This window comes from Apteryx mantelli, chromosome 30, assembly GCF_036417845.1.
Source record: "Apteryx mantelli isolate bAptMan1 chromosome 30, bAptMan1.hap1, whole genome shotgun sequence".
Classification (NCBI taxonomy): domain Eukaryota; kingdom Metazoa; phylum Chordata; class Aves; order Apterygiformes; family Apterygidae; genus Apteryx; species Apteryx mantelli.
Genome location: NC_090007.1, coordinates 5,004,939 through 5,017,385, shown reverse-complemented (window position 1 = coordinate 5,017,385; position 12,447 = coordinate 5,004,939). Strand labels below are relative to the sequence as shown.

Here is a 12,447-nt window from a genome sequence, read left to right as displayed (position 1 = left end):
GATGCAGAGAGGAGGAGAGGCGCCAGGCAGCACTGTGGGCGCAGACACCCAAGTATCGCCAGCGTTTCTGGAGCCCGTTTGGACAGGCACCGCGTCCTCCTCCGCGTATTGGAGCACTGATGCCTAAGAGCTAATTCAGGCTCAAGAGAACCAGACGGGCTCCGCTTCCAAGCTCCCCGGACTCTGCTGCTAAGCAATGAAGAAGAGGAGCATCCTCTGTTAGAAACTGAGGAGCGCTCTCAGCCCCAGCTGCAGAAACGGGAGGGTTTGGAGCTGGGCTAGATCTGTCCTGCCCGTTCCTGGACAGCGTAGCATGGCCTCGGTGTGCGTGCAGGCTCGGGATGGCTGCCTGACCTGCAGCCTCCGCACCCAGGCCCTTCGGGAAGGTGCCAAGTCCACGCTGCTGAGATGCCCCTGCTCTGGTGGCCCTGGTGGGGAGGCTGCCCTCCAAAGAAGTCTTGGTCAGAATCGTTAGTGCTTGATAGAGACGGGGCGAGCAGCCCGGCCAGGGGGTCCTCTCCAGCCCACCAGCCTTGCATCGGAGCAGGGAGAAGCTCTTCCATGGCAGGACAGCGCTGATGGGTGCTGGAGCAGGCTGGCTCCCTCCTGCATGTCCCCTGCTCCGGCTGCGTGGCTGGCAGCGCGCTCGGTGCCAGCTGGCCGTGACACTTCCACCCCTGAAGGCTTGCTCTGCTTGTTCTGCTGTAGGTGGGAGGAGGTCACCCTGAAGATGGGTTGTCCAGCAACCCCAGCATGCTCCACAACCATGTCACACTTCCGTCACAGCCCAGTTCACTCCCTGACCTCAACAGGCAGCAAGACACATACAGCGGTAAGGCAGCTCTGCACGTGTGCACGCTTGAGTCTCGCCCGCGGCCGGGGTGATTTGCACCCTGGGCTTTCCGCAAAGCAGAGGTCCAGGGGGTGGTTGGGGTCCTTCCCTGTGGCAGGCTGGTGGGCAGATCCTGTGCTGTACCTTTTCAGAGGTCCTTGACATGGCTTCTGGTTGACCTGCATGTTCCTACCCTTCCTGCTGGCTGCAAAGAGCCCCTGGGCCCTTCTCTGCTGCGAGGGGAAGGTGGGCTCTGACTCTGGAGGACGTCAGAGGTGGGAGGAGATGAACTGGCAGGGCAGAGCCGGCACCCTTGGCTATGCAGGATGAGTCTGTTCTCAAGCTGGCCCTTGCTGGCCAGACCCACACACTCCATGGCCCAGCTGCTTTTAGCGAGGTATCTGGAGGAGTCCAGAAGCAGAGGGCTTCGCGCTGTCCTCAGGGCAGTGGGTCTAGACGAGTCACCCATACGAAGGGATTTGGTCCCAGCTGGGTCAGCAGCGTCCCCACCGCCCCGTGCCAGGCAGCGACCTCGGCGGTGCTTTGGGATCTCCCTGGCATGATCCTCGCTGCAGCGGCTCTCTTTGGGCCTACGGATCCTGTAGCTTTCTCCAGCCGATGGGGACCAAACGCCAGCGCCGGCAGCCTCTGGGGTCAGCGGGGCTGGAGATGCAGCAGGGCCCAAGGGACCTCCCTGCCCCATCCCGGGCGAGTCGGACCCCTCCAACGCCGTGTGCGGCTCTGTTTCCCTTGCAGGCTTGTCAGGGGGGCTGGGGCGAAGCAGCGTCTCCTCGGGAACCAGTGAAATAAAGAGGGAAGAGAAGGAGGATGAGGAGAACACCTCGGTGGCTGATAACTCGGAAGAGGAGAAGAAGGAGTTGAAACCCTCCCGGAACAGAACAAGGTGCTCTTTGAACAGGTCTCTCCCTTCACTTACTCTGTTACTGGTCTGGGGGCGTTGGGGCTGGGATCCAGCCGCGGCCACCCACCGGGTGCTGGGCTCCCCCGCGGCCTGCCTGCCGCGGACGGAGCGGGTGCCCCTGGGACATGGCAGGCGATGGCCCGTTGTCCTGCCGCGGGGACCTGCCAGCGCCTGCGCGCCGCGGCAGCGCCGTGTCCTTCCTCCCGCAGAGCCGGCACAGCTTCCCCGTCCCCGGGCGCTTTGGGCCGTGCTGTGCCGGGGAAGGGGACCCTGCCACCCTGCGGACGCAGGGACGGGACCGGCAGGCAGGCAGGGACCGGCCTCCTCCCCGCTTGGAATTGTCTCTGCTCTCTGCTTCGGGGCTCCCGTATCCTCTGTCACATCCGGCCCGATATGTGGCAGCGGATCAGGGAGAGTCCTTCCAGCACACGAGCTTGTCTGCAGCCTCGCCAGCGCGTCAGAGACCTCGCCGGGGGCGATGCCGTGGTGCCAGGGAGCAGCCCGCTCCTGCCCTGGCGGCAGAGGGCTTTGTCTTCCCGAAACAATAGCTTGTGACAGTGTTTGCCAGCCCTTTGCTCTCTCCCACGCCTTCTCCCGGCGGCCACCGGGGGATCTCCTGAGGACAAGCTCAGGCCGTATTCATGTTTTTGTGGTTTCTTTGTTTGTTCTTTTAAAAAAAAAAACAAAACAAAAAAGAGCAAGAAGAAGAAGAGACTAAATTGCTTCTCTCCAAAGTCACTGCATGTCCCTGTGTGTGAGCGCGGGGCACCGGGACGCGGCGTGCCGGGGCCGGCACGGCCTGGCAGCGGGCAGCGCGGGGCGCAGCGCCCCGGCTCGGCTCGGCTCGGCCGTGCCCGTGGCTCGGTGTGTCAGTGCCTGAACATGTGTTTCTTTGCTGTGAGTTGACCAGTGCTGAGAGTGCACGCGAGGAATGTCCCTGTCTCGTTCTTATTTTAAACCATTAGTCAAGATGAGGATGAGGAGGACGATCTTCTTCCCCCAGAGCAAAAAGCCGAGAGAGAGAGAGAAAGGAGGGTCGCCAATAATGCCCGTGAGCGCCTGCGGGTCCGTGACATCAACGAGGCCTTTAAAGAGCTCGGACGCATGTGCCAACTCCACCTAAACAGCGAAAAACCGCAGACCAAACTGCTAATCCTACACCAGGCCGTATCAGTCATACTGAACCTGGAGCAACAAGTTAGAGGTCAGTGAGGGTCCCGGAGTGGTGATATTTTACGTATCTGATCGGCACGGGGCTGTCTGTCTGTCTGTCTCCTGTGACATGTGCTGTGGTGCCTCGCACTGTCTCTCTCCCCTGTGGCCTTGGAGTCCCAAGGCCCTTAATGTCCTTTTTTATTATTTTTTCTTTTTTCCTTTTTCCTTTTTTTTTTTTCTCCTTTTTTGCATTCCTGCTGTTCTCTTTTGTTCCCCCCCCTGCTATCGCGCGTGCTGCATGCCGGTCCCCGAGGGGGCAGCTGCGCTCCCGCGCCGGTCCCCAGGAGCCCTTCACGCGGAGGCTGCTCCAGCTTTCCCGCAGCCCGGCGTTTTGCTCGGCCGTCCGGCCGGCGAAAGAAGCAATCTCGTAGAGGAGGACACGCATCCGACGTCCCTCCGAGGGCTGCTCCCCGCGGCAGCAGTGAAAGTCGCCCCCTTCCTCCACGCACGCCCGCTCGGCGCGGGGCTTCTGCTCTCCCCGTGCCTCCGAGTCGCCCCGGGGCTTCGCCAGGCGGCCGGCAAACCGCTGCCGATTGCTGGAGCCGTGCAAGGCTGGAAATACCGCGGTCGGAGAGCCGGGCGGGCATCGCTGGTCTCCAGCGAAACGCGGGAACGCCGCCCATCCCTAGCAGGGCTCGGGGCCGCGGAGCAGAGCGGCTCGGCTCGCTCCCCTCCCGCGTGCGTGCACCCGCGAACCCGTCTCGTCCGCCGCGCGCTTCCCCCGGCCGAGCGCGTCTCCGATGCCTGTGGCCCGGTCGGCGGGGAAGCGGAGGGCTTCGCTTCCCGCTCCGAGCCGCGGAGGATTTTGCTGCTTCGTTTCCGTAACCCGCAGTGCATGCTCCCGCTCCCCCGCGGCCCCCGCTCGGCAGGGCTGCCCGGGGCAGGTTAACCCCCTTTCTCTCTGCAGAGGCTGTTGTAACACGAATCCGTGGTTTGTGCCTGGCTGTGCTCCTCTCTGCTGGCCTCTGCTGTTGCATTGATGTTGGAGTCCTTTGTGCCTCTCTTCAGTTTGTAATTTTTTGCCTTTCATAACATGTATATTTTTTCCTGTCTCTTTTTTAATTTCCCCTTCCTTTTATTTTATTTTATTTTTTTTGTTTTGAATTTTTATTTTTTGATTCTGTTCTTTCTGATCTCCTACAGACAGTCCCCAGCCGTGACCTCTCGGTGGTCCCACTCTCTACCTTGTACTTGCTGCTTGCTCACCAAGGCAGGAGCCGCAGGGTGGCGGGGGGGCAGGGGCTAGACAGAGTTGGCACCGTGTTCACTTTGGTCTCCCACGCTTGTCCCTTTTTAAACCCTTCCCGGCCGCAGCCGGGGCGGCAAGCCGAGCCCCGCGCGCTGCTGCCGGCGGACGTTAGCGCAGGGAGCTAGGACGTCGCTCCTCCGGCGTCTTTGGTCTTCGGCCGCTTTGCAGGAGAGGAGCAGCGCAGGGGGGAGCCCTCGGCTCCATGGGGGCCGCCGGCGTGCGGAGCCGGGCTCCTGATCGCCGTCAGGCAGCTAACGAGGTGCGAAGGGAAAGGAGCAGCTTAGAGGGAGGGCGGCGTTGCGAGGGGGGCAGGCAGGCAGGCAGGTCGGTGCCCCCCGGGTCAGCGGCGGAGGCACCGCGTGCTCTGTAACGCGGGGGACCCGGCTTTGCCATGCAAACCTGGTCGCCTCCAGCAGCGCTCGCCTGCTGCGGGGAACCGGCTCCGTCCTGCTGGGCTGGGATGGGAAAGGCACTGTCGGAGCCATAGCCCTGCTGGCAGGAAGCCGGCAGCCGGGAATCGCAGCTGCCAGAGTTCGTGCGGAGCAGACGGCAGGAATGAGTCGGGGTCCAGCCCAGGCGAGAGCGTGAGCAGGTTCGGGGTGCCGGGAAGGCTGGCGGCATCTCCTTTCCTGCAGGGCATCCCCGGTGCACCGCAGAGAGGGTCACGGTGCAGTGCTGGGGCACGCGGAGCAGCAAGGAGCCGCGCAGGCAGGGACAGGGCAGCAAGGAGCTGCGCAGGCAGGGACTGCAGCAAGGAGTGGATGCAGGCAGGGACGAGGCAACGAGGAGTGGATGCAGGCAGGGACGAGGAGAGGATGCATGCAGGGACAAGGCAGCGAGGAGAGGATGCAGGCAGGGACGAGGAGAGGATGCAGGCAGGGATGAGGCAGTGAGGAGAGGATGCAGGCAAAGACGAGGCAGCGAGGACAGGATGCAGGCAGGAACCGTGCATAACCCGCCAGCCCGCGCAGGCTCACCTGGGGAGCCCTCGCTTCCCCTCCGCGCGGTTGGGCACCAACTGGAGGCTCTTCCGACCCCAGGAAGGCTTCGCTTCTGCGGCCCCTCCTGGGTGAAGGCTTAACCCGTGCGGTTCCCCTGGAGCCGCAGGCCACGGTCTGTCCGAGCGTGAGGTCTCACCCGAGGACCCTCCTGAGATAGGGGTCTTTCCTAGGAGAATTTTTGCTCTGGGGGAGAAGGTCGTCTGTGCAGTAATAAATTGGGGGTGCGGAGGGGCCGGGCTGCAGGCTACGCCACGGTTTAAGATGCTGCCAGCACGGCTCTGCCTTCCCCCCCCTCCTGCCACTTTCGGGCACCCGCGGGGTGCCGACGGCAGCGGAGACCATGCACAGCCCAGGCGCGGGGTCCCCGAGCTCCCGACCGCGCCTGGAAGAGCAACTCGCCCCCTTCCAGGCTGAGTTTTATTTTTTTTGGCTCCGTTGAAAGACCTGGATTGAGTTTGGGCTGCTGCAACCGACTCCCGGCAGCAGCCAGGGGCGCTTGGCTCCCGTCCTCGGTGCCGCTTCCCCACCTGTAAGAGGGTGTCGGGGGTAGGACGGGGCGCACCGTTTCCCTCGGGACGGTTTTGCTGCCGATTGGATTTTTGAACAAAATCTTCCAAAGAGGCGCTGGCTTTCCGCCGAAAAGAAAAAAGTCTGTCCGCGGCGGCGGTGGCGGAGAGGGGGGGAAAAACCCCCGAGGTTCGTGGCCGAGCCCCTCCAAACTTTGGCGTTTCGGCCGAAAACGGAGGCGAGATTTTGCGTGGGGGCACCCTCGGCGCCCCCCCCCCCCGTGCTGGCAGCACCTTAACGCGGCTGGCGGCGGTGCCGGACATCCCGGACGGGGCCGAGCGGACCGCGCCGCCGCTCCCGCCGCGATTGGCTTTGCGAAGCGAGGCCGTTTGAGCCGTTCCCAGCGGACACCAGCGGCACTACCAGCACGGCAACTAATGGCCCCCGTGTCGGTGCCACCCCCCTGACTAATCCCTTGGTGCTGTGAACCCAGCAGTACAGACGAGGCCTTGTCACTGGAGGACAAAGATCTGAGGGACCGGGAGAGGAGAATGGCCAATAACGCCAGGGAGAGGGTGCGTGTGCGGGACATTAACGAGGCCTTTAAAGAACTGGGACGCATGTGTCAGATGCACTTAAAAACGGACAAAGCACAGACCAAACTGATCATCCTACAGCAAGCGGTGCAGGTCATTCTGGGCCTGGAGCAGCAAGTACGAGGTATGGTACCAGCCGGCAGGAGCCTTTCGGGGCCTCTCTCTTCCTCCCCCCTCTCCCCGGATCTCTGCGGGCGCGTTGCATCTCTGTCGTGACTCCTGCTCGCATCGCCCTTGGGGGCCCCGCGCGCTAGGCTGAGCTTTCCAAAGCCACCGCCCCGGGGTGGGTTCGAACCCTCTCCGTCCCTTTCCTGGGGGGCTTAACGGGGATTTTGGCACTTGCATCCCGTTAAGCAGCTTTGGAAAACTCAGTCCTCGACTCCGAGAGCTGGCTGAGGCAGTTTGGGGTTTTCTGGAAGCGAGCGCACGTTTAAATCGGCGTGGTGGTTCAGCCGGGCGCGGGGTTTCGCTCTGGCAGGGGTCCGGCAGAGTTACCGCAGCCCCTGCAAGGAGCAGCCGGCAAAGAGCAGCTGGCACCGAGGTGGTTTGCTCGCGTGGTACTGTGCGTCCGTCCTGGGACTCCGTCCTCGCTCACTCTTTCGGATGCTGCTGCCGCGCGCGAGGCCGTCGCACCGACTGAGCTCCCCTCCCTCCCTCCCTTGCTCTTTTTTGGCCTAGAGCGCAATCTGAACCCTAAAGCAGCCTGCTTGAAACGTCGGGAAGAGGAGAAAGTGTCCGGAGTAGTAGGAGATCCCCAGATGACACTTTCAGCTTCGCATCCCGGTCTAGGAGATGGTCACAACCCCGTCGGACACATGTAAAGGTACTGTCCTCCGCGCCGGGGCCGCAGCGCCCTCCCGCACTGAGCCAGAAGGAGGAGCGCTGTTCCGCTCCCGCTCGGCTTTCCTTGCTCGGCGGCAGCTGGACTGACTCAGCTCAGCGCAGTTGTGGCCGTCGGAGCCCTTAGCGTTTCCAGGCGGGGTGGCTATCGGCGTGAGCGGATGTTGGGCATCCTTAACTTAGCCTGCGTTAAATGACACGCTCACGCGTTTCGTTGGCGTGTCACCCGTCGGCGGGGTTATTTTGTCCCCGACTCTCTCTTTGCCCGCTGGGGACGGCGAGGGCTGAGCTCAGCCCCGTGCCCAGGCCAGCCGGCTTTCGGGCGGGCGAAGCGTCCGCAGCCGCGGGCACCCGGAGCCTCTGCCCAGCCGTGTGCGGGGCGTAGTTTCATTCTCCTTCGGGTTTCTCCCATTTTTACGCTCGCGCGTGTTTGCTTTCCTTGTAGGTCTTTTTGTTCCTCTGGATACGGAGATCTGTAGGAAGAAAACCCTCGGTGTGACCTGCAACCTTCTCGAACCATAAACTTTAGTACTGCTAATACTGACACACGTGGACGGATCCTGGCATGACGTAAGGGGTGGAAAAAACACTTTGTCAAAAACAAAACAAAAACAAAAAAAATTGCCTTAAGTATAAAGTGCGGAACAGTCAATACATATCACTCAGTTAGGAGGGGGTGGCGTGTTCTCTTGGCTTGTTCACAAGCAGCCAGCAGCAAAATTGTGCCTAAGCTTAATATTTCTTTTTTAAAAAAAAAGAACATTAGTTATGAGATTTTTTATGTAGAACAAATAGCAATGCCTTTTGGTTTTTTTAGCTTCTTTTGCATATGTTTTGTAAGCAACGAAAAGAATTTTTTTTTGTATAAAAAAAAAATGTCTTGTACCCCCCGCTTTTCTGCTGCTGTTTCTATAGTTAACGTTGCATCTTTAGGATCAACCAGAATATTAAAATTGTATTAAGAGAGACTGGATATAAAGAGAGGAATTCTCAGATTCGGCTCTGAAAGCCACTAAAAGCGAATGTAGCCACAGCGAGGGGATATTTTTCCTTGCCTGGCTTGTACCTTCCATTATAAAAACAAACAAACAAACAAACTCATGTGCTGAATTCACCATCTCTTTGCTTTGGCCACTTCTGATTTGGGAAAAGGAAGTTAAACAGCAAAGCAAGTTAGAGCAGCATCCCTGGGCGGCGCTCCGGCTCCTCCCGGGCCGTATCCGAGGTCCATCGAGGGTCTCTGCAAGGAATTCCCGGAGGAGGCCGGAGGCTGGGGTCCCGCGCGGGAGGCGAGGCGAAGCGCGGCCGTCTCCGGAGCAGCGTGGTGGGGAGGACGAGCCGCCGGCAGAGAGCGGGCCTGGGCAGCGGAAGAGAAACCAGGGACTCGGGCGCTTTCGGGGTAAGCGAAGAAGCAACGCGGAGATGCAAGAGAAGACCCAGGTGGGAGCAAAACGCCTCTTGCCCACGCGTCCGAGCGGATGCCTGCGCTTGGAGGCGCTGCCGGGGCAGAGAGCTGAACAAAGACGACCGAACAAAGCTGGAAGGACGGAGAAGAGGCAGCCGGAGCAAAGGCAGCGGCGGCAGACGGAGCCCGGCGACCTCGGAGCGGACGGACCTGCCGACGCTGGCTGCGGGCAGCGAGCGCGGAGCCCCGGCCGGGGCAGCGGGACGGGGAGCGGCAGGGCCGACCAGCTCGCGTGCACGCTGCCTCCCGGCCCCGGCGCGCCGCAGCCGGCATTTGCAGCTGCGATCCCTCCGGCTCCACACGGCTTCTCCCCGCCGTCGCCTGGAGTTTGGAAGTGGCGAGTCGGAAGCGCTGCCAGTTTGTTTTACGCCTGCCGTCGCATCTCCGAAGCGTCCTCGGGGGTGACCTCGGCACGCCGCCCTTCTTCCCACGGTGCCGCGAGGGGGACACGGCCGCTGGCACCTGCGGTGTCGGCAAGGCAGGAGAGCAGGCGAGCGCCCTTTCCCAGCGGGATGCTCCCGGAAGCCGAGTGCAGCCGATGTTCCCGGCTCTCCGAGGGCTTCCCAGTGTCGCTCCAGGCAGCTCCCATTTGCGCAGCTGGCCGAGGGCCTGGCTTCCTCGGGAGGAAGAGCCCCGGCAGCGCCCCGCGGACGTGCAGCGCGGATGCGGAGGCGCTCGGCGAGGCTGAGCGGCCGCGGACGTCCTGCAGTTCGCAACGGGAAAGCGGCCGCCGCGATTTGCCTTTTGTTTCCTTCCTTCTCCTTCCCCTTCTCCAAAAGGGCTTCCAAGATGTTTTGTGCCCGGCCCTGCCCTGCTCTGCCTGCAGCCGGGCTCGGCTCCCGCGAGGAGGGTTGGAGCTCCGTCTCGGCAGCGACTGTAGCGCGCTCGGACGGGGGCCGGCTGGTGCCCAGCTCTGCCGCTGTGCGGGTCGGGGCTCGTGGGAGCGCTGTGTGCTGGGACCGGCCCGGAGGGGACATGGGGACAGGGTCTACCGTAGGCTCGGGAGCCCCAGCAGCAGGGTCCGGCTCTCTCCTCTTTGCTTCTCCGGCCTGCGCTCCTGGGAAAGCTGTATTGCCAGTGCTTCGGCCCGGGGAAAGGACTGGCGAGCAGGATTAGGTCCCTTGGTCCTAGCAGCCATAGGCTTCGGCGTAACCTCCTGGTGCTGCTCTTTGCTCCAACGAAGCTTGCTGGAAGCGTTCAGGAGCCGGTTACGAGAGCTGGACGGGGACGGGAGAGCCTCTCCCTGCTGTGCCTCGCGCAGACACTGCCCCCGCACCCGGCAAGGTCCGACTGGAGCTCTGGAGGTGTTGGGCGCTCCTGGCTTTTTCCGCCTGCAACCGCCGCTCCGGCCATCGCTTCTGTGCGCGTGAGACCCGGCAGCCCGGCAGGTGCCAGCTTGATTCCCGGTAAAGGTCGCTGTGGTCCCTGCAGTCCTGCAACACGGTTGCCGCTCACCTGTGTCAACAGACGCGTTTCAGCCTGATTAACTCATCGGGTTGCGACACTCTTTCCTCCCGTGGGTTCTTCCGCCTGCTTAAGCATCGGGCAGCGTTAGATGGATGAGGTTTTCAGCCGCGTGCGACAGCCTTGCCCCAGTGGGGCAGCTGCCTCGTAGCAAAAGCCAGGTCTTCCCGGAGCATCCCGCTTGGGTTGCCTTGAGTCTCGGCCGCTCGAGCAAGTTCAGTTTGGGACGATCAAACGTGCAGGGATGGGGCAGTGCCCTTCCGTAGCCTGCAAGCCAGGTCCAGGCGCTCAAACAATCCCGATTTGGGCTCTAGGCTGGAAAAGAGGAGTCGTTTGCTGCTTTATGCAGTCTAGAAGAGGTTGCTTCATGCAGCGAGCGTTCCTGCACCGTCGGCAGGGTTATGCTGGGGCCGGAGTGGCTCTCGGTGCTTTCCGCTGCCCTCGGCCCACGTCCTCTCCGCAGGAGGACCGGGGAAGGGAGGGAGCAATGTCCCAACCTTGGCAAGCTTGAAGCCATACAAAAAGGTTAAAAAGTGCTTCCCCACTGCTTTGATTCTGCAGCAAGAATTTGAGGAGGCAGCCAAGTTCAGGTGGATTTAAAGAAAAGATATTGTAGTCAAGAAAAATCCAGAAACTGTCAACAAAATTGAAAATTTGAGATTTATTTGATCAAAATTTTGCTAAAAACTCCTTCGTCCCCTCTCAGTGCTGGCTGATACTTTGCATGCAGGCAAAGGAGCACTCTTGAGAAGACAAGGCCTTTCCCGTCATCCTTAAACTGCCAGGCGTTGCAGCAGACATGGGGTTTTTCATCTGTATTTAGGCAGCTTAGGTGTTGTTTTCCTGTTAATAGCAAAAGTGGCCAACTTCCTTGGCAAAGCATGAAATCCCAGCCCAGGTATCTGGGCAGCTGCGGAGTAAAACATCGGATGCAAGTCTGGCAGTTGGTCCGGGCTTGCTGCGCGTTCGGGTCCTGCCGCAGACTAGTTGGCATCTCCGCTATCCAGGAGCTTAGGGAGCGATTGCAGTGAGTAGCAAGGAAAAATGAGTTTGGGCAGCCAGTACGTTTGGCTCGTAGGCAGCGTGGTGCCTGCAACCAGCCAGGGAAAGCAAAGCTTCCTTCGTCAGACAGGGAATCGGGGGAGAGGGAAGGTCTCCTTCTCCCAGGAAGCCTTTAAGGCATGGCCAGCTCTGCGGGAGTGACGTCGGAGGGGACGGTTCGGAGTTGTGCCGAGGGTTTGGTCCGTGCAGGTGTGCGCGACCGCTCGGTTGGGCTGCGTTTCTCTAGCTGTCTTTCTTCCCAGGCGGCAGTAGCCGAGTTGCATCCCAGGTTTTTGGTCCCTGGTGCACTGCCGCGACAGGGCAGTTCGTGTGCAATGGGGTTGGGAGTCGTTTGGATGCGGAGATGACTTTTCTCTGCAGGGCCAGCACCGAGGTGCTCATCCCCCTCACCTAACGCGGCCTCGAGGAGTATTTCTTTGGGGGACAAGAGGCTGTAGGAGATGTGTCTGGGGACAGGCAGCCAGCGGGTCTCCAGAGAGGGGCTTCCAGCTCGCCCCTAGCCCGTGGGACCTCGTATTTACTCCCCTTCTCAAGCATCCGCCTGCCTCCCCCTGCATCGTGCCAGAGCGCTGTGCGCGCCGCCAGGGGCCGGGGAGTGTCTGGAATCCAGTTTGTTAACAGTAAAAATTGCAGATTTTAGTTCTTTCTCCCTGTTTTCACCTTCACCAGCTTTCGCCCCTGAGCAAAACAGCTGCAGCCTCCCCGAGACAGCACTTTTACGGTCTGATACCGTCTGCGCTCGGCACCGACGGGAGACAGTGGCGGTGTGCCTGCTCCCGCTGGCGACCCCGCGGCCACTGCCAACGTGCCCCGGGGAGCGAAATTCCGGCTCACCCCCGGCTTGGCGCTTGCTCCCCTGCCTGTGACCCACCGGTCAGCCATATCCGCAGCCAAGCGACTGCCTGGCTTGAGTTCAGCTCCGGCTCTTTGCCAAGATCTCCTCGGGCTTCTCCGCTCCCCTGGTTTTGCAGCTTGCTCTGGTGTCCTAAGGTGGCGCGTTGGCAGGAGGGACAGGACCGGCGGCGTCTGGGTCACAACGTCCCCGCTCCTGGCTGAACCGAGCCGCAGCCTGGGAGCTAGGGCCGTAGCAGCTCGTAGGCAGCCGGTTTGCAGGATTCGGGAAATCAAGGTAGCTGCGCGCTTAGAGATCCTTGACGGGGCTACTGCCACCGATGGCTTGTGACCCGCGGAGCAGGTCCATGCCAGCCCCGTGGGCCTCGCGGCGGGGTGAAGGCGCTCCCCCTTCCCTGCGCCATCCTTGCTCCCATCGCTCTGGGGCTGGGAGCGCAGCGGC

General features: G+C 61.5%; 1 protein-coding gene across 11 annotated transcripts in view; it reads left to right on the top strand.

Annotated features, from left to right (window-relative positions):
* TCF3 (transcription factor 3) overlaps positions 1 to 8,259 on the top strand; it is a 77,306-nt gene extending 69,047 nt beyond the window's left edge. For 2 of the 11 annotated variants that reach the window (XM_067312695.1, XM_067312690.1), the window contains exons 16-20: positions 709 to 832; positions 1,589 to 1,736; positions 6,220 to 6,446; positions 7,001 to 7,145; positions 7,608 to 8,259. In XM_067312695.1, coding sequence (XP_067168796.1) covers positions 709 to 832; positions 1,589 to 1,736; positions 6,220 to 6,446; positions 7,001 to 7,143 — 642 coding nt within the window. In that variant the 3' untranslated portion in view covers positions 7,144 to 7,145; positions 7,608 to 8,259. Of the gene's footprint in view, positions 1 to 708; positions 833 to 1,588; positions 1,752 to 2,719; positions 2,959 to 6,219; positions 6,447 to 7,000; positions 7,146 to 7,607 lie in introns of those variants that run through there. The other 9 variants (XM_067312694.1, XM_067312688.1, XM_067312686.1 and 6 more) reach the window with 7 other exon arrangements.
* Positions 8,260 to 12,447: the final 4,188 nt, after the last annotated feature.